Source organism: Barbus barbus (assembly GCF_936440315.1).
Source record: "Barbus barbus genome assembly, chromosome: 32".
Classification (NCBI taxonomy): domain Eukaryota; kingdom Metazoa; phylum Chordata; class Actinopteri; order Cypriniformes; family Cyprinidae; genus Barbus; species Barbus barbus.
Window position 1 is genome coordinate 15,446,533 of NC_136760.1, and position 22,598 is coordinate 15,469,130.

The 22,598-nt window shown below is 36.4% G+C and overlaps 1 protein-coding gene across 1 annotated transcript; it reads right to left on the minus strand.

The window, feature by feature from the left end:
• Positions 1 to 2,360: 2,360 nt before the first annotated feature.
• Positions 2,361 to 7,921, minus strand: LOC306852528 (uncharacterized protein). Its single transcript, XM_079389428.1, has 4 exons — positions 6,377 to 7,921; positions 6,130 to 6,256; positions 5,832 to 5,960; positions 2,361 to 4,205 (listed from the first exon to the last, which is right to left on the minus strand). Exons 1-4 carry the CDS (start codon positions 6,688 to 6,690, stop codon positions 4,152 to 4,154), a joined length of 624 nt encoding a protein of 207 aa, XP_079245554.1. The 5' UTR covers positions 6,691 to 7,921; the 3' UTR covers positions 2,361 to 4,151.
• Between the last annotated feature and the right edge of the window lie 14,677 nt (positions 7,922 to 22,598).

Consider the following 22,598-nt stretch of genomic DNA (forward strand, 5'->3'; position numbering starts at 1 on the left):
AAAAAACCCCCAAAACAAAGTAAGGCTCCTGGCCACATGGATATGTTTTCTACGTAGTACATACACTTTGATTTGAACGAATACAATGTATCCGTGTGTCGCAGCTGACACAGAAGAGCATACACCGCTTGAGTTCAGTGGATATTCTCCAAAATGGAGACGGATTTGAATAGTTTTTTTTTTTTCCTTTTGTGCACAAAGTATTCTAGTAGCTTCGTAAAATTAGTATTGAACCCTGATGTCACATGGATTATTTTACCAAATCTCCCTGCTGTTTTTGGACCATTATCATGGAAGGACCCTTGCTGTCTATGGGAGGGTCAGAAGGCTGTCAGAATTTATCAAAAATATCTTAATTTGTGTTCCAAAGATGAACGACATGAGGGTGAGTAATTAAAGGGTTACTCCACCCCAAAATGAAAATTGTGTCATTAATAACTTACCCACATGTCGTTCCAAACCTGTAAAAGCTTCGTTCGTCCTCGGAACGCAATTTAATATATTTTAGATGAAAACAGGGAGGCTCGTGACTGTCCCATTGACAGCCAAACAATTTTCACTGTCAAGGTCCAGGAAAGTATTAAAGACATCGTCAGAATACTCCATCTGCCATCAGTGGTTCAATCAGTATTTTATGAAGCGACGAGAATACGAGAAAATAAAAATAACTACTTTTTTCAACAATTCATCCCTTCTGTCTCTCCCCGTGTCACCGTAGCGCTATTTTGGAGAGCACCCACTGGATCTTTCCATTGCAGCTGACACAGAACTGCGTACGCTATGTGCGTCCAGCGGATGCTCTCCAAAATGGCGCTACGGCGACTTTACAGTGCCGAATCATTGAATAAAGTCGTTATTTTTGTTTTCTTTCTATACAAAAAGTGTTATCGTTGCTTCATAACATTACGGTTGAACCACTGATGGCAGATGGAGTATTCTGACGATGTCTTTCATACTTTTCTGGACCTTGACAGTGAAAAATGTTTGGCAGTCAATGGGACAGCCTCCCGCTTTTCATTTAAAATATCTTAAATTGTGTTCTGAGGACGAACAAAGCTTTTACAGGTTTGGAACGACATGAGGGCAAGTTCCGTCTGTCTGACACGCATGCACGCGCCCGCCGCCCTGGCTCTCATTTAGTAAAGATTTATCAGGACGGACCTTTTTGCAAAAACTGTGAATTTGTTACATTTACAGATAAGGATATATGTATATATGCCTGACAGGGCAAGCCATGATGCTAATGCATTAGCTTGAAGCTTAAAATAAAGAATTCTCATGTTTTGGGCAGCTTGGATCAGTGCTGTAATTAGACGTGGCCGACTGAAATTGGATGTGCACTGTGGGGAGACCTGACTAATCGATAATGAGAATCGTTGTCGATTGTTTTCATTATCGATAATAATCTATTTTATCGATTAGTTGTTGCAGCCCTAAAATTTTACCATTTTAGTCGCAGTCTGGAGCCCAGTAATATAATATTACTTGCTGTGTAAATCGTTGGAAACACTGACATCAATTCACACCACGCAAACCTGGAAACTTCCTTTGGCAACAGGAAAATCGTGTGTCCTAGTCACACGCATGTGCAGAGAGTATCTCAAGGGAAAGCAAGCACACAATAATTATTATTGCTAGATTAAGACACATTTTACATGCTGCACCATTAAAGCTACCAAGAAGGAGGATGTTTTAGTAAAGATATTTACACTGAAACATTAAACTGACAAACACATAAAAGAAAAACACAATTACGCAAATAAACAGGCGTTACAATGCCATATATGAGCATTCAGATGTTACAGAGCAACTTGATTACATTAGTCAACTGACTGTTTACTGTAATGAGTGGTGGTGCATAATATAAAAATACTTACTGTGCAAATCGTTGAACACTTGAAACACTTCAGGAAAATGACTTCAATTCACACCACACAAACCGAATGTGGAGGAGAGTACCTCAAGTGAAAGCAAGCACACGATAATTATTATTGCTAGATTAAGACACATTTTACATGCTGCAGTGCACTATTAAAGATAGCAAAACGAAGGATGTTTTAGTAGTAAAGGTATTTGTATCAGCGGAAGTCGTCATAGTTGGGTTAACTTGAAGAGCAGTGAATGGGAGAGTATCACAAATATATATATTTTTTGCATTCCCATTTGCTCAAATAGCAAAAGAAAACTCAACCATAGTGTTTTCACGACATTCAATAAAAGGAAAAAAAGAAATGAGCCTGATAACGGCAGTCAGAAGAGAGAACGATGTCAAATTTACTGTCCCTCCCATAGACGCTGCATTAGAAACACCCTCACAGTAGCGTTAACTAACGTTAGCTTTTCTTTTCTTTTTCTTTTTTGTAATTTGATGCAAAGGTAATATAATACAAAGAATAGTGTTATAAATATACATCTTTTTAAAAAACACAAATATGAAAAACTTAAGGATTTACGATGCTGATGATCGTTAAACGCGCCATCAGCCTTGTGAAAATGGTTTACTGACAATGTTCAAGGAAGCACCACCCATTGCTTTACATGAATAGTCGCAATAGAAGCTAATTCTTTTTTAGGTAACACGCGAATCGTAACGATTGGAGGCTTTTTGCACAGAGCGCGTTTTCCACTCCATTGTTTTTCTGTCTTTTTTAATTTATTTTTTTACCAACGCAGGCACGAGAGCTCAACTCTCCCTCCTCTTCTCTATAGACGGTTTCATCGGGTGCACGCGCGTTGCCACGGTTACGCGTCTGCCTAAGTTAACTTCTGTTCTGTGTTTGTTTATCATTCTGGCTCACTGATCTAGAATGGCAATATGGCGCCGACAACAAACGCTGTTAAATGTAAGGTTATGAATAGACTGAAGTTGGGCTCAGGTTGTTGTGCTGTGGGATGCAACCAGACCTCTGGAACGAATGCCTTGTCAAAAATAAAAATGTTTCGGTTTCCAAAAGACCAGGGGAGACTGCAAGCATGGATCACCGCTGTGCGGAGAGAGGCTTGGCTGCCAGGCAAGAATTCAAGGATCTGTAGCACTCACTTCTTTACAGGTAACAAACTCATGATAAGCCATAGACAGCTAGCTGACCAGCAGTAATAAGCAGATATCTCATTATGAGCATTGAGAATAGCTGGATGGCTGAAACGTCTGCTCTTGCTCTATTAAAATATTTGATTCTTTTTGTAAAAGACTTTGTCTAGTTTTTCAGAGTGCGAACCATCTACAGTCTCTGGCATAATACAATAATGCATAGCTTTTCTAAGGAAGCTTTAAACGAATTACTAAATAAGGGATTTTACAACATTTTCACTGACTACATTATCAATTATATATTTTATCTGTAAAGCTGCTTTGCAACAATTTGCAGTGTGAAAAGTGTTACAAATAAATTTGACTGATCTAAGTTCATTGTACTAGTAGGTTACTAATATTTTTTTTATTAATAATTTTTTACAATATCATAGAAATGCATTTTATACTCAAAAATTTTAATGTAACCAGAAAACTTATGGATTATGCAAAGTTTGTATGATGCCCAGCAAGGTGCAGTACTGTGAACACTTAACTGTGCCTGTTACTCGTTTTACTTTAGGTGCACCATCAGTGGACCCATGCCATCCTGATTATGTTCCATCAGTGTTTGCACACAAAAACACCACTACTGGTGGTTCACAGAAGTTGGAACGATACCAGAGGCATCAGAGGAGATCTTCTGTGGTTGAGCCCATTGATTCACCTTCCTTAGAGGTTACCAGGGCTGACTCTGAAGAAGGATGCACTGCTGTGGGTACAGATCTGTCAATGGCAGACATTGACCAACTACAAAATGAAAACATTGAGTTAAAAAGAAAAATGGTTTCACTGGAGAAGAAACTGGAGTCTCAAGAAAAACGACTACAAGATCATATGTTTGGCAGTCTATCCGATTTTATTTTAAATGAGGACAAGCACACTCATTTTTACACTGGCCTACCATCTGCTTCTGTGTTTTTCACCCTCCTCACTTACCTGTCATCAATATGGAATGCATCATCAACCATACTTACCCTTCCAGAGCAGTTTCTTGTAGTCCTGATGAAGCAATCAACCAACAATTCTGGGTTGATTGACCTCCTTGAACAAGGAGACCATGTAATGGCTGATCGAGGCTTCAATTTTCCTGAATATTTTGCCACCAAATGTGTCCGTCTTCATATACCAGCATCTACAAAGGGAAGAAAACAATTGACAGGATTAGAGGTGACAAACTCTAGAAAAATATCACGAGTGAGAATCCATGTGGAAAGGGCCATAGGAAAACTGAAGTCATTCAGAATTCTGCGGAACACCCTGCCAGTCAGCATGGTCAAACGGAGAAATGATAACAGTCTTTGCACAATAGATAAAATATTAATTGTTTGTGCAGCACTTTCAAATCTGGGGAAACCACTCGTACCAAAATGAAACAGGACTGAACCACAAATTAATTTGATAGATAACTTTTTTTAATAAATAAATTAAAATGAAAATACATTAATTATAATAACGAAAAACATGAACTTGTAAAATTTGTAGTGTTGCACTTGTGTATCACAATGTTTCGCATAGATTGTAATTATAAAATGAAATTATATATTCAATAAAGAACACTAACAACTGTTGGTTAACTGATTTACTGATTGACGAATATGATTTCTGCTGTTTTTAATGTATTTATGTATTTAATGTAAAAAGCTCAAAAAGGCTGGAACAACCAATGCTTTCTTTAGAAAAAAAACACACACCCTTTTTCTTGTTAGACTGATTTCAGATCACCACTATTGAGCTGCTTTTGAGACCATTTTCATGTAGTGCTCACTCAACTGTAGTCTTCCCTCAAAAAATGAATCCACAATGTTTGGTAGCATGTGTTTAAAGTAAAAGCTTCGTAGCCTTTGCATATATGTGGTGACAAAACCATTGTCATAAGGCACATCAAGCTCCAGGTGCTGTACTGGGGTCCAAATAACAAGACAGGATGTTTTCAGCCCGAGACAGTGCATCCCTAACTGTAACCGCCTGTAGTAACCTCTGGGGCCTTTTGGGTTCAAAATGTACTGCCCGACCTCCACTCTGATGTCTTGGTTTGTGGAAGTGAGTGCATCATTAAGGGATGTGCAAGTACTGAGTGTGATGGGGTATTTTACTTCTAGCAACTTGTTATTAATGATACCATCAGGGCTTGCTGCCAGCCATGGGTCTCCTTCACACACCACCAGCCCTCTGTCCATCACTATGCAGCCCCTCTCTCTAATCTGCTCCTTAGCAAGTCTCTCGCTTTCCTTCCCATACCTTGTGGCCACACTCCCCTGGAACTTTGGGTAAAGGTGTTCATTAAGAAACTTAGCCGGGTCAGTTGCCTCACGCTGAGGCACCTTGCTGGCTGTGCTTGCTGTTATGCGCAGCTTGCGTGCATCATGCCAGAGTGGTTCTATGCTCTGTTTCCTTGTGTTTCTCTCTAGTTCCACCACTTGATTTGGGTTCAGTTTAATGAATGCATCATAAAATGCTGTGCACTTTAGACAGCTCAGAGCACTACCATGTTCATCGTGGGGCTGAGCTAAGCTGCCGAACACATTGAAATCCTCTCCCTGAGCATCCTGCTCTCCCTGACTGCTGGGGAAATCCTGACTACCTGTCTCAGAGGCTGTGTCTGTCTCACTGTTATCACACATGACAGAAAAGAGAGCGCAGTCTGGCACAACTTCCTAAAAGAAATGGTGAAAATACCTTACCTACTCTGCCATACAGTATATAGTACTGAGTATTTTACATTAGACCAACTGGTTGATTTGGTAAAGCTATAACTTACTTTCAGGGCTTTAAAAAGCTTTTTTGGTGAGCCATCTGGATTTACAGTGGGAAGGCAGAGGGGAGCTTGTAGCTTGATCTTCTTGCCAGATTTCAAGAAATTGCACTGAGCTACTGGTTGTGGGTCAGCCTAAAAGGATATTTGAAATATACATTATACACTAATACACATTATAGTAACAACAATTAAGGAAAATACACATGATATATGTAATGCTGTATGACCCCCATTAAAAAAACAGTATATAATGATAACAATTATTATTATTAATCAATATAATAATTGCTAAACTATTCACCTTCTTAGTTACCCGTGACCAAACACTTGGTTTTGAAGTGATAGATGGGCCACTCTGGAGTCCATCCTGGACACACTGCTCCACGGTAACCAAAATCGTACCCACATGACTACACACCTCTCCATTGCTGCATAAATCCAAACAGACATTTTATCAGCGGGATAAATGGCAGTATTGAAAAAGCTTATCTAAATGCTACTGTAAAATGTAACAGTGCTGTATTGTTTAGCTAGCCAGCCATGCTTACCCTGCCATACAGGTGCAATGCCCACTCTGGACTTCGCCGGACTTCTTTGCAACTATCCAGGCGGAGTAGCTCTTTGAAAGCGTCTGACCAGCCTCCATTTCCCCGTAAACAACACAGGTACTTCCATTCGTGTAAGTTAGAATGTTTTGAACTTTTCCGGAATGAAAATAGTTATAAGCATCCAAGCTCCGATATGCCTTGAACGCCTCCCTTGTATATACGCATTCCTTCTCGACTAGGTATTCAAAGATGTGTACCTGACTGACCTCCGGTAAATTAGACAGGTCTGTAGAAAAAAATTCTTGTCTCAACATTTTGTTGAACGGGTCTGGTAGAGTAACGTTAACCTTGTCGCATTTAAGTTTGGCAAAGTAACGTTAGCGGTTTTTTTCTTCTAATGGCAACTCAAAAACATATTGGCTAGACATAGTTTTAACTTTTTAGCTAATTTACTTATCGCTCTCTCTCTCATTAATCTATGATTTACTTGTTATTTATACTGCTTATTATTATAAATAATATACTCTAAAGGGACTTCGCTGTTGTTATTTATTGTTTGCGGAAGTTTACCGGAAGTTAAGTTTGGGCCACAAAAGCGCGCATGCGCAGTAACGTTTGTTTATGTTGTTGCCGTTGAAACCGGGAGAACTATGACGTCACTCTGTAGGCGGATCGGTTGTTAGCATGAAACTGGTTCCCTCGACAAAAACCCAATAGGATTTTCCCATAGGCTTTTGGATAATCGCAAAAATAAGCTCTGTGTTCAATCATAGTTCATGAAATTTACACGTTTTGACCATCGAGATAATCTTTACAAAGTAATACAAATTTTATGAATTTTGAAGCCTAAATACAAGCGCCAGAACTAAAAAGCTAACATTAGGCTATAAACGAACTACAGCACCACGGTCGCTCTCCTTCAACGTCACCACCACCATGTTTCCGACCACTTTTAAACTTATTTTTAGAAACATTTTCCATGATAATTATTTATTCTGGATGAATTTTAATCCAAAAGAGCACGAGACTGTAAAAGCGGGTTAGAATGAGTTCCTGTCCGGCGTGATGACGTTGATTGTATCCGACAGCGCCTGTAGTCCCATTTAGCAACTTATTAGCAACCGTCTTTTTAAAGAAACGTAACAGCTTTAAAAAATCACGAGTGGGGTGTAACTGGTGTGTTTTATGTCGTAGAATAAAACGTGAAAGTATCTTGAGCCTGTGTAAACCACGGACCTTATTTAAGGGATTTAACCAAAATCTCATTCAAAAAAACCATTGGCTGTTTCTCATTGGCTGTGTCCAAATTCAGGGTCTGCATCCTTCGGAGTACTCATTTGAAGGATGTTACGTCACAGCGCCGCGACGAAGGCTGTCCAAATTCGTAGGATCCTTCAAATGTGGCCCACAAATACGTCCTCCTTTTCCCCGAATTGGAAGGATGGGTGTGGTGGATCCTTTCCCGTCCTACCTATCCCATAATTCTTTTCGGCAGAGCGTAATGGCGGACGAAGCGAGCGGTAGCGGAGTGGGAGAGGAGTTTCTCTGACAAAACAAGCTAAAGTTTATGCTTCGGCTCAATGAATTTGTAGGAGAAATTAGTAGAATACTTAAAAACAAATAAAAATAGGCTATAATGGCTTACCTGGATGTGACTGTCTTGTAGTCTGATATAAAAAACTCTCCGACAACGAGCAAAGAAAGTATTTAATTTATTTAATTGCTTTATTTCTTCCAAAATAATTAAAATGAGAATAACTCTTTGTTTGTCCATTTTCCCGCTTCTTGCTTGGCGCTGTCACGGTTGCTAGGCGACAGGATATGAGCAACGGGTAAGGGAGGGAACTGAAAGAAGGGTAGGCTGTCCAAATTCACAAACACCGACTTCCGGGTTTTGCGGACGTCGGAGGATCCCTCCTCCTTCAACCGGGTAGGAAGGATCCTAAGGAGGATGCAGACCCTGAATTTGGACACAGCATGCGTTCTTCAGGGCGTTCCGGCCAAGATGGCGTACTAGATAGCAGCTTTGTGTAACGGCTAATCGAGTCTCAAAAGTTTTCTTTGTGCTTTTATACTTTTCCCTAATAGTTTGTTAACGTTTTAGTTTTTCATCATTTTAAGATGGCGGGTAGAGGAAGAAAAGTGGAAGATAAGGTCGCGATCAGTATCAGAAATGATCATGATTATGTTGACGCGATGGAAGTGTGTGTTGAAGCTAATAAGCGTCTCTTGGAGGAATGTAGTGATGAGAATCTTCCTGTTACTCCCAGTAAAGTGCACATTACGAAGAAAGTACGTCCTGATGATAAGGAAGACATTTCTAATGCGGATATCCTCGAGGCTATTTACTCCCTCAGTAAAAGATTTGACAAGCAGGAAGAGAAGTTGGAGGTGTTGACAAAAAAAATGGAAGAGAACTGTAGCGTGATTTCTGAAATGAAGGGAGAGATGAAAGCTCACAAACAAAAGGCAGCTGAATTGGAACTGGAGCTTTCTGATCTCAAAAAAGAAAATAAAGAGCTGAGATCTAGGGTAGGCGAATTGGATCGCTACAAAAGACGGTGGAATTTACGCATCAAAGGTCTTCCAGAGAAACAGAACGAGAACACTAGAGAGGAGGTGATCACCTTGCTTTCCAAGATTTCTCCTGGTGTGCCCTGGGAAATGGAAGAAGCGGTTGACACGGTCCATCGAATTGGCAGAAAAGAAGGAAATCGCACGCGTCAGATCATCATGCAGTTTTCAAAGAGAATCTACAGAGAGCAAATCTGTCATTTTGCTGAGGATTTAAATAAAGAGGACAGAGAGGCAAGGCAAGTGCTGTGGCCACGCATTAAACAAGCGAGAGCAGAAGGGAAAGCGGCGTATTTTCGGGGTCCTTTTGCTTTCATTGAAGGAAAGCAAATTTTTCAATGATGATAAATATTTTGAAAAAGGGAAATATTGATGGTTGAGAGACTCTTTTTGTCTTGTAAATTCTTTCTTCAGATCTCTTTTCTGACTGTTCAGTGACATTTTCTGTTTGTTCACTGTGAGTTCCAGTGGAGTATGTTTACACTAAAATCTCATTTATCTTTTTGTTCATTGAATGCAAGGGGGCTAAAGGACAAAGTAAAACGCAAAGGTATATTTTTGTTTTGTAAGGGGCAGAAGACTCATTTTATTTTTCTACAAGAGACTCATTCCACAGAAGAAGATGCAGCTTTTTGGAAAATGCAGTGGGGAGACACAGTTTTGTTCAGTCATGGCTCCAGTCGATCAGCAGGTGTCGCCATATGCCTTAACAACTGCCCTGGGAAGGTTGTGACTTCTCAGTCTGATGCTCATGGACATTGGCTTACGGCTGTGGTTAACTGTGAAGGTATTTTTGTTATTTTAGTTAATGTTTATGGTTATAACAGTAGTGGGCAAAACAAGATTTTGTTGTCTAATATTACAGAGGCGATTACACATCTTAAATCGAAATTTCAGACAAATTTGGTACTAATTGGAGGTGATTTTAATTTGGCTCCTGATGAGTGGCTGGACAGATCTCCTTCTAGTTTTACAAGCCACCATTTCAATAACATTATTCAGGATTTTTGCCATTTAAATTCCCTTACAGATATATGGAGGGTCAAGCATCCTAATGTTAGTCAGTTCTCTTGGGTCAAACCTAATGGATCCTCTAAATCACGGATAGATTTTTGGCTCATTGCTGAGGAATATTCTGAGCTTGCTGCTAATGTTTCAATTTCTGCGGCACCCTTGACAGATCATTGTCTGATTTCATTAACTCTGACACCAGCAATCAAACATACCGTTAAGAAGGACTATTGGAAGTTTAATGCAGAACTTTTAAAGGATAAAGCTTTTTGTTGTCAAATAAGAAATTTGGTTAGTGAGATTAAAAATGACTTATCTTTACGTTCTAGCGGGATTAAATGGGAGTATTTTAAATTTAAAACAAGGGAAATTTCAATTCGGGCTGCTAAACAAAAAAGCAGAGATTTGAAGAAATTAATTCCTGTTGTAATACACAAGAAATGTCTCAAGATGTTGAAAAGTTACTCTCTCTTCAAGCTAAATTAGACACTATGTATCTAATGAAAGCACAAGGAGCTTTTGTAAGGTCTCGTGCAAAATGGATGGAAGAAGGAGAGAAGAATACGGCTTATTTTTGTCAATTAGAAAAGAGGAGACAGCAAAGTAATGCAATTCATAGTTTAATCATTAATGATGTGGTAGTTACAGATCCAAAATTATTATCTGAGGAAATATACTCATTTTATAGTAATATTTATGCTTCATCATATTCTGAAAATAATGGTAAGGAATTTCTTGAAAAGGTAAAAGATTTTATTCCACAAATTGATACTGAATTTAGAGAAATTTGTGATGGAGACCTGAGATTAGAGGAACTTGATTATGCTATTACAAAAATGCAGTTGGGTAAATCTCCTGGTCAGGATGGTTTGACTACTAATTTTTACAAATTCTTCTGGGAGGATATTAAAGATTTGTTATTTGAAGCTTTAAAGGACTGTTTTGAATCTAATTCTTTACTTCCAACTATGAAACAGGGGTTAATTATTCTTATTCCAAAATCAAACAAAGACAAAAGAATTATTGACAATCTGAGACCGATTACCCTACTTAATGTTGATTATAAAATTCTTACATCTGCAATTGCTAATAGGTTAAAATTTAGGTTGAGTCAAATTATAAGTGAAACTCAATCCGGTTTCATCAAAGGAAGGTTAATACACAACAACATTAGACTTGTCTTAGATTTAATTGATTATGAACATTTAATTAAGGATGATGGGTTTGTTTTGTTTCTTGATTTCTATAAGGCATTCGATACTGTAGAACATAAATTCATTTTACATGCATTAAAGTATTTTAGTTTTGGTCATAAATTTGTTAAATTAATAGAGATGCTGTACATAGACATAAATAGTTCAGTATCGTTACCTTTTGGGACTTCTAAGAGGTTTAACATTAATAGAGGTATTAGACAAGGGGATCCGACAAGTCCGTATTTATTTATTTTAATAGCTGAACTGTTAGCAATTTATGTGAAAAATAGTAAAGATATCAGGCCTTTGAATGTTTTAGGGACTCCGTTATTGATAAGTCAATTAGCAGACGATACCACCCTGTTTCTTAGCGATGCAGAGCAGATTCCAGTTGCCATTAATCTGGTGTCTCATTTTTCAAAAGCTTCTGGTCTGCAATTGAATCTAAAAAAGTGTGAGCTGATGGCACTACATAATCATGCTGAATCTCATCTGTTCAATATTCCTTTAAAAAATGAGATAACATATTTAGGAATTGTGATTACTAAAGACCCTAAACTGAGAGAAAAACGTAATCTGATGGATAATATTAAAAAAAGTCAAAGTATTTTAAATATGTGGGTTCAAAGGGATATCTCTATATTTGGAAGAATTCTCATACAGAAGTCAGAAGCACTTTCCAGGTTGATTTACCCTGCATTTTCTTTGAGTATATCTGATAGTTGGATAAAAGACATTAATCAAATTCAGTATAAATTTATCTGGAAAAATAAACACCATTATATAAGAAAATCAGATATAGTGAAGCAGATTAGTGAGGGAGGGTTGAACGTAATTGATTTCGATGTAATGAATGGTACCCTTAAGTTGAGGTGGCTCCAAGCCTTCCTTAGAAATAAACATTCAGTTTGGTTTAGCTTTTCCTCTAAGATTTTTGATTCTTTTGGGGGCATTGATTTCCTTTTAAGGTGTGATTTTGAGCCATTGAAATTAAAGTGTAAATTATCATCTTTCCATAGTCAGGTATTATTATATTGGAAATTAATATACAAACACAACTTTTCACCGCATAGTTGCTCTTTGTGGAATAATAAGTGTATCCTTGTAAAGAGGAAATCTGTGTTTTTTCAGGACTGGATGGACAAAGGTGTCTGGTCCATTGTTCACATTATGGATGGGAATGGAAATTTCCTTGGTTATGATGATTTTTGTGAAAAATACAATATTATTTGTACTCAGGAATTATATGTGTCTTTGTTGAAAGCTGTTCCTGCTGGTTTGGTTCAGTTGATTAAAGGCGCATTGTGTTATTCATCTGTGATACCAAGATTAGGTAATCTATTCATTTCTGGTTTTAATTTTACTGATCAGAGATGTAATAATAAGGTTTTAAGAACATTAGTAAATACACAGATTTTCCCTTCAAAAGTAAAGAAGAGACCTCTTGTTTTTGATTATCCTGAAGATAAAGTAGTTCGAATTAGAACAAGATTTCTCTCTTTTCCACTTCTACCAAAGGCAAAAGAAGTTCAGTTTAAAATTATTAACGATATCTATCCCTGTAATGAGTTCCTCAGACACAGATTTAATTTGGATTGTAATGAATGCACTTTTTGTGAAGCAGACATAGAGTCATTGGAACATTTGTTTTATTTATGCAAATTTTCAAAAAAATTATGGGACGATCTCTATGCTTGGTTAAGCTTGAAGTATGTAATACCTGACTTTGATTTTAAAACTGTGAAATATTTGTCCTTTTGTCGAAATTGTGATGTTGAATTTTTGGTTAATAATATTTTGATTTTGGCCAATTATTTCATTCATAAATGTAGATTCTTTAATAACCCTCCCACTTTATTACTTTTCCAGCAAGATTTAATAATCTTCTTCAAATCCTTGAAGATCATGCGTTCTGAAAAAGCCCTTAAACTATGTGGCCTTTTGAAGGTGTTTTTTGATGATTAAGCCCCGTGCATTGTATTTCTGTATTTATTTATTTTTTGTTTTTCCTGTTATGTTTATCTGTATTTTTTGTTACGCTGCTATTTGGACTTTTTTGAATTGTATTAAGAATTTTCTGACTGTTGTTAATTGGTGTTTTTGTATGTTTAAGCAAAAAAAAAAAAAAAAAATGCGTTCTTCAGCGATCTTGCGTCCTTGTGTTCTCGTTCTACGTCATCATTAACCGCCGAAGTTCAGTACCAATTCTCAAGAACCCAAGTATAGAGGATGCATGAAAGTGCCCGGATATGTTCTTGAAATTGAGGATGCATCGAGTGCAGACTTGAGAGAATCGAGCCGTTAGAAATCCCAGAAGACGTTGTGGGCGGCCGGTGTACGGAAGCCTGTAAGCTTTAAACTCGCTCTCGCAAATACTTGACGGCTCTTGAAGTTGAAAGTAAACATTTATCGTTTTGTTTTGGTTAATTTGAATATAGTTATAAGACCCGGAGAAAGTCTGTATTTTTATTGGCATATTAAAATGAATCTTAACAATAAAACATATAACGCTGTAAAATAAAACACAATACAATTATATGAAAGTAATATATATATATAATAGTATGAAATGTTTTAATAAATTATGACATTTTGTAATATTGTTCATTGGCCGCTGCTTATGCCGAGACTATGCGGTCAGTTAAGCAAGAACGCAGTACATCTCGGTTCTCATAAGTGTGCGTTCTGTGTTCTCGCGTCCTTCCGAGTTCGTTCTTCCAAGGAAGCTTGGCAAGACCGGTCTCCACGAGAACCCAAGTCCGTTCTTTGCGTTCTTGGAATTGAGAAACAGCATTGACTCTGGGATGATGTAACCGGAAGTTCTAAAATGCTAACTCGCTTCCGGGTTTTCGCCTACAAAGTGACATCATAGTTCCACCACTCTATTACTTAACGTTAACGTTAGCTGTTGAAATTACATCAGCAGATTCGGCACATTCGCAATAAAAAGTGGCCCTTTCCAACTTCAGTAAAATGTTATGGTATTACAGCTGTGAAAATACAACAATTACATTCTGAGGCATGAACCGAAACTCAAATGGATTGTGAATTTTATTAACATTAACGTAAATCCTCCTTCCATTTTCACCTCAATATTTTGGAGACGCTGTGCCTCCCCTGAGAGCCGCTACTGCTAGCACTAACGTTACTTTACCTACCGCCAAAACAAACTGCTCTAGAGCAAATAATTAAGAAGATTAAAAATACACGTCCAAAAAGATGTATATCTCATGTTTAACTACATTAGAGGCCGGCAGATTCCCAAAGGCCTGGCTGTGGTAAAGCTAACTTTAGGCGGGAACAGACGATAGGTGGGATTTTTTAGACAATCTTTTAAATAGATGCTATCTTTATAAATAAACGGCGTATTTTAAGCTTATAAAACTACATTCACATCCAAAAATATCTTAAAAGTACATTTCGTCACACAAAAAAAAGTAATTTTTTTTTTTTGGTCATTTATATAATTTTTTTCCTTTTCTTTTACTTTCAAAGTATTGATCATTCTATGTTTTTGTTTTCTTTTTATGTTTTTATTTGTGTATTTAAGTGTGTTGTTTTGCAGCTCTTACCCTTATGTTACCCTAATCGATTCTACAACTTATTTTCAATTATTAATTTATTAATTAACTATTATTATATTATTAATTAGTGTTTGAATTATAGATTTAGTTAAGGGCTTAAAAATTGTCCATTTCAATATTAGAAGTCTTCTCCCTAAAATTTATCTTTTAAGAGCCTGGGTTTCTCTTTATAAACCTCATATTGTTACTATTTCTGAAACATGGCTACATGATCAAATTAGGGATGATGATATTAAAATTGAAAATTTTGTTTTATTCAGAGCTGACAGGCCTTCTAGAGGTGGTGGTGTTGCTGCTCATTTGAATTCTGTGTGTGTAACTCCGTTAATACCACCAGTCAATTTTGAATGTTTATTTATTCATATTTCTTTTCGTGATAACAAACAGTTATATATAGGTTGTTTTTACAGACCACCATCTGCTTCTGTTGATTCTACAAAGTGTATTTTGTCAACTATTAACTCTCTAGGTAGGCATACTGAACTTATTATTTTGGGTGACTTTAATTGTAATTGGTTGGATCGTGCTTTCCCTAATGATAAATATTTATTTAGCAGCATTAATCTTACTCAGTTAATTAATGAGCCTACCAGAGTTAGTCATAACTCATCATCTTTGTTGGACTGGATATTGGTCACTAATCCGGAAAGGATTCTTAAATCAGGTGTAATGTCTGATTGTTTAAGTGACCATTTAGTGCTATATTTTGTGTCTGGAAAATACAAATTCCTTGCCTTCCTCCAAAATATATTACAATTAGGCAATACAAAAATATTAATTATGATTGTTTCATTCATGACTTAGTGTCCATTAATTGGAATAGGCTTGAGTTAATTCCTTCAGTTGATGATGCTTGGAATTTTTTTTATTCTGAAGTCACTAATGTAATCAATAAGCATGCTCCTCTGAAAACAATAAGAGTTAAAGGCAGTCATCTTCCTTGGATTAACTCAGATCTGATTTATTTTTATAAACAAAGAGACAAGGCTTGGACCGTATATCGTAAAACCAAATTACCAGAGGACTGGGAATGTTATAGACATTTTAGGAATATTTGTAAAACTAAGACAAGGAACGCAAAATCTAATTACTATAATGATTGTTTTTCTCAAGATTTTCGTAACCCCAGACATTTTTTGGAACCATTTAAATAACGTTTTAAATAAGAAAAATAAAACCTCTATAAAAGAGTTAATAATAAATAATGAACATATCACTGATCCCTTACAGATATCTATTTAATAAGTACTTCACATCCTTAGGTACTTATTCTACTATTAAATATTCTGACACTCACTTTTCCAGCAGCTGTTTAAATCAATCTTTTTCTTTTAGTAAAATTTCTCCTTCTGATACTTTTAACGTAATATGTGGGTTAAAAGAATATAGTTCGCTCGGTCCGGATGGCTTGGAAGCTAAATTTGTTAAACTTGCTTCTCACATTTTAATGTATCCTTTGACTGATTTGTTTAACTTGTCTTTGTCTTCCTGTTCAATACCATCCATATGGAAATGTGCTAAGACTATTCCTCTTTTCAAAAGTGGTGACCCATCTGATTTAAACAATTACCGTCCAATTTCTATTATTTGCACTGTAGCAAAGGTTTTTGAGAAATTAATTTTTAATCAAATATCCAACTATATTAATCAGTTTAATATTTTGTCTCCATTTCAGTCAGGTTTTAGACCTAACTTCTCCACTACCACAGCTTTAATGAAATTTACCAGTGATTTGTTTATTTCTTTTGATAAATGTCAACCTACTGGTGCTATTTTTATCGATCTTTCTAAAGCATTTGATATGGTGGACCATTATCTTCTGCTTGATAAGTTACACTCTTTAGGCTTTGATCAAAATTCTCTTCTTTGGTTTAATTCCTATCTTCATAACAGACAACAATATGTTTCTTTTCAAGGCTCGAACTCGGATTATCTGGTTATTGATAAGGGTGTTCCCCAAGGATCAACACTTGGTCCTTTGCTTTTTTGTTTATTTATTAATGACCTTCCTAAAACTTGTTTACACTCTTCTATTCAGCTTTATGCAGATGATACTGTTATTTATTCTTCTCATTCTGATATTTCATTTATTCAGTCCTCTCTGCAGTTAGACTTTAACTCCTTAAAGGATTGGTTTTACAAAAACAAACTCGTTATTAATAAAAAGAAGTCCTGTAGTATGGTGTTCTTTAAAAGATTCCATCGTCCTCACTCTTTTGATTTAGATATTAGTTTTGAAGATGGGTCACTTCTATCTAAAGTTGTCCTATTTAAATATCTTGGTCTTTGGCTCGATCCTGAATAGTCTTTTAAGCATCACATTGATTGTATTATTAAAACATCATATGGGTGTCTAAGTTCTCTTTATCGCTCAATTAACTGTTTTTCATTTCAAGTAAGGAAAAGATTAATCTCCCAATTAATTTTTCCTATTATTGATTATGCAGTTATTATTTATCAATATACTTTTGATACCAATTTAAAACCTTTAAATACTCTTTATAATTCTTTATGTAGGTTTGTTTTAAGATGTCCCTATAGAATTCATCATTGTATGTTGTATGAAGCTCTCGATTGGCTTCAACCTAAATCCAGAAGGCAATATCACTGGTTTCAGTTTCTCTTTAAATGTATTTATTTTAATTATTTAAAACAGTTTCTGGTTCCATCTTCATCTACTTACTCCCTTCGACATATGCAGTATCCGCATTTTCTTGTTCCCAAAATCTTTACTGAAGTCGGTCGTAGGTCTTTTCGATATAAAGCTCCATTTGACTGGAACAATCTCCCTTCTTCTCTTAGATCAATTACATCTTTCCGTCTCTTTAGGATCAATTTACTATCTCATTTGAAAATAACCTGCTTATGTTTTTAATTTTGGGTTGAGAATTGTCTTTAAGTTATATTAATTCTTGTTTATTATTTTTCTATATTTGTATATTGTTTGTATATCTGTATATTTGTTTTTTATGCTTGTACTAAAATATGTTTTCTTGTATGTATATGCTTTTGTTTATAGTTGTAGACTGTGGGTGGGTGAATAGGGTAGTTTTGGTGCTTTTTTGGTGCATTATTTGTGTGCTGTTTTGTATTGTTTTTTGTGTGTGCTATTGGGTGCCCCTTGAAAATGAGATGTAGCATCTCAAGGGGCTTTCCCTTAATAAATTCAAATTCAAATTCAAATATTTACGTTATTTGTATGTGCACACGCACACGGAGTAGGATGTGACCCTTGGTCGCTGTGAAATTTATCCCAAAATCTCTTTCTGAACTAGAGCATATTATACTCTTTATACAGCGAACAAACTATTTACTGTAATAAATGGTGCTGTATTACATGAAATATTACTTGCTGTGCAAACAGACCGAATGATGAAAACTCCGGCGCTGAAACGAAAATGTCTTCACTTCCCGCGGTGAACCTGACTTTTGGCGCCAGGGAAAATGTGCATTTGCGCATAGAACAAATTTAAATTTAATATTTTTAACTGAATTTAAATTAATTCACGTGACTTGGATTGAAAACACATGTAATTCGCATAATACCAATTAATAATTAATTTAAATCAAAAACTAAATTTAAATGGTTTAAACTAGCTAAATTGAATTATGCTTAATTTAATTGGGGCCATAATCATTTTGGTTCAGTGCAGAACAGCCCTGAATGAATGGCCAGAATGACCCTGATCATATTCAAACCACTCTCTCTCCCCAGAACAGACTTCCAGGAGCATGTTTAACCTTTGTAGGGTAATTTTTATAACAATATAATTAGCTTATTAAATGTTTCTGCCGTTTTTGTCAAATATTTAAAAAATAACCAGTTTCTTCAGTCAATCACAATACTATAGTCTGCATTTCAAATTATTTGCACAGGCTGTTCAATGCTGATCATGTATGTGAATTTACACAAAAACTGCATAATGTAAATGCCACATGAAAAACATGAGTGAAGCTGAAATATCATGACAAAAATCATTGTTTATCATGCTCTTGATGTTGTAATTATTTTGATTAATAGAAAGTTTTTTTTGGGGGGGGGGGGGGGGGGGGCATGTCATATTCTGCTCTGTTAAACATAACTATACTTTGACATTTTGTTGTACATTTTGTTTCTGCATGGGTGTGTGTAATTTGCATTGTAGAGCAAAATGTCAAGCACCGTCAAGTTGTTTACATTATTTTACTCATTAATTGAAAACCCCCCCATTGTAAAATGTTTTTATAGATCTGAGATTTTAAAATGGCGCTACCGGAAATGCTTCAGGACCAGACATGCGCAGTAGCGCTCCAACGCCTTTGTTATTGTTTACGTCCGTGAAATGGTCTATAGGAAATTCTTGAGGGAAGCAGTGGAGAATTAGGGCGTTTCTCAATACCAAGTTCGCAGAGTCTGGACTTCCGTCCTTTCGAGTTTGGACTTGCCAAGTTCGACTCAGAAGAACGAACTCTCGAGGACGGGAGGACGAACTGAATTCTGGGTTATGGCCCGTATCAAGTCCGCACAAGTCACCTCTCGATGCATCCTCGGTAAAAGGGGCGGATCAAGAACACATCCGGGGATTTGAACTGGACTTGGCTAGATGTGAACTTTGAATTGGAACAGTACTTGGGCAGCGACTGATGACGTTTCACAAGTCCACAAGAACACAAGTACAGACAAGTACGCATATTGAGAAACGGCCTTAGTCTTTATTAGTCAGATTTTGACGTCACAACTTCAAACTGACGTCACAACTTCAAACTTCACAACCGTGTGTGTGCGTGTATATATATGAATTCATGACCAAAATTTTTGGTTTGTTATTAGTTGCCTTTGTTTATTAATTATTACACAAATACCATTATAAAACGGTACTTTTCACGATTAATATACTTTATAATTTACTATTAATTTATTGTCTATTCTGTATTATTCCACCCTTGATATTACATATTCTACTTGCTATTATTCATCTATTGTTATTCATTTATTATGGTATTACACGTATAATTTGTTCTATTATAAATCTATTATATAACTCTATTATATAGCTTTTTATATTATTCACTTTACTACAACTTGTACTACATATACTTTTTAATATTACATATCACTTTTACTATATTTTTACTGTACACTGTATCAGTGCATAATATTTTACCACTGTAACTGTACGTTTTACTGAAGGATTATCAGTTACATTTATTATTGTTTGTTGTGGAGTTTATATCTGTATAGAGTGCTATGAAAATAAAAAGCAGACTACCAGTGTGTCACTTCTTGATGTATTCGCTGGTTTTATTCAATTTTCTCAATGATGGTAAATTATTAGTGCTTAAAGATGTATTATTTCGATTTGTTTCCAGTATTTCAAAAGGAACGAACTGCGCTCTGACCTGAGGCACAAGATAAATGTTGGGGTTGAAGACAGAGCAATGAAACAACTTCATTTTATTTAATGTACATTAAAATTACATTACATGTATATGTCACAGTTATATTACATTTAATATTAGAATTGTTAACCGAAAAAATCAACCAAATCAACATGAGTGTGAGCTTTCACAATTTCTTGAGAAAATCAATAATTTTCCAAGCCTAACTAAATAACTGGAGGCAGGGTTATTTTTATATCCATGTAGATCACAAACCACTGAAATCGGTTGATAAATATAAACGTTATCGTTTGTTTATCCTGAAAAAACCGCAGCTCCCCCGTTTACCTCCATTTGTTTTTAAGGCAGTCTTGCCCGGATAAACATGGCGGACGGTTGAAGTATCGCAGCAACGGCTCAAACAAAGACTGCCAATGAGGCCTCTATAGGTATTTTATATGTCTGTGCAACAGCCCTCCAGGATCAACGTTCCCCACTCCTGATTTACAGTGTGTGCAATGAACATTGTTTATATATATATATATATATATATATATATACAGGGTGCGAACTACAGGGGAGCTAGGGGGAGCTCGGCTCCCCTTAATAAGACATGGGCTCCCCTGAAAACAGGGCCGGCGCTCCGCACACGCACATCACGCACTGCGCGTAGGGCACCAAGTGCTTGGGGGGGGCACCAAAAAATCTGGGTCGTGAAAATATCATCACAATATAGGCTACTAGTATAAATAACAAATAAAATATTTCTAGCATGTTAATATACAAAAGCAATACAAAAGTAATATAGGCCTAGACCAAATTAGTCGAGAAAAAGGTGAATCTCTGTGCCAGTCTCCCTCTGGTGCCGCCCCTTCCCCACCTCCCAGTGGTCTGTTCAATTATGCTTCAATCAATTTCAAATTTGGCCGACACCGACCTCAGACATGGCCTCGAAAAGGCACCAAGAGTCGGGGGCGGAAAAAAGAAAAAAGAAGAGACAGCGGGATGATGCTCGCGCGTCGCTTGCAGGTAAGACAATGTTTTAAATAAAAATGTTAGTTTTGTGCGTGTAGCATGTCCAGGGGCGTCGGCGCGTCCGCGTCGCTAGTAGTGCAAACGATCCGGGGCTTTAGCCCTGCATGTTGAGTCTTTTATTTTAACGGGGTCCGGGGGTTTCTCCCCCGGGAAATTTTGAAACTTGGGCTGTTAAAGATGCAGTTTGTTTGAGAAGGAAAGGAAGGCCAATCGTTGGGGTCCTCATCGTCATATTTGAATGACAAATAAAGCTAATTTTCCCCCTAGGTAGGCTATACGTTACAGATGTGTGTGCATATAGCTATTAGTGCAGAACGTTCCCTATTGTAATTTCTTCGCTTCAATATAATGCCTATCTGCCTCTTGGTAAGGTGAACTTTAGAAAAACCCTGCAACTGAACGTGATGTGATTTTGCCAAATTAGACCGCTTAGATAAAGTTTTTTCGTTGTTGTTCTATGCGGTCATTTTCAAGAGGTTCGGCCAAGGGCGACATCTGTTGGTGAAACTGAAATTAGAAAAAAAAACCCCACAATCTCAGTGTTTGTATATTTTCATATTCACAGAGTTGTCAAATTATTAGGGCTGGGAAAAGATTAATCTCGATTAATCGCATCCAAAATAAAAGTTTGTGTCTACATGATATATGTGCGTGTACTGTGTATAATTATTTTGTATATAGAAATTATATATACAAAATAATTATACAAAATTATATATACAAAATAATTATACAAATTATATAAATTATATATACAAAATAATTATACACAGTACACGCACATATATCATGTAGACACAAACTTTTATTTTGGATGTGATTAATCGCGATTAATCTTTTCCCAGCCCTACAAATTATGTACAGAATTATTATATTGTGCCTCATCAGACCTCTTTTAAAGGTAAAATAAGAGTTTTGAATTTTAAATGTTCCAGTGACACATAGGCCTATATAAAAGACTAATGTGTGCAATATTTTTGTATGATGGTTGATGGTTCAATCAAAAATGCATTTCAGTAGAATCCCTGAATATTGTGTCTTGTATTTCTGAATGCAGGGTCAATGCTAAAATACATGCAAGGAGCAACTCAAGGCCAGGAGTATGTAGAAGTAAATTCTACTGTGCAGTTATGTATGGTTATTTGCAGTTTAAAATGTGCACTTTAAAATTCATACTTCATAAAATTCATACACTTATACTGTTATTTGCACTTTAAACTTTTTTTGCACTTTTAACTTTCTGTGTTTACATTGTTCTGTTCCAATTATTTATTTGCAGCAGTTATTTTGGAAGTAAAGAGAACCTAACTAAGAAATTCTGAATGGTAGTTATTTCTTTGGTGGTGGTGGGGGGGGGCACCGCCAAGCGTTTGTGCTTAGGGCACCCAAATGGCTAGCGCCGGCCCTGCCTGAAAACGTGATTTGTGAAATTTTGGGGGGTCTCAAGAAATATTGACAATGTGT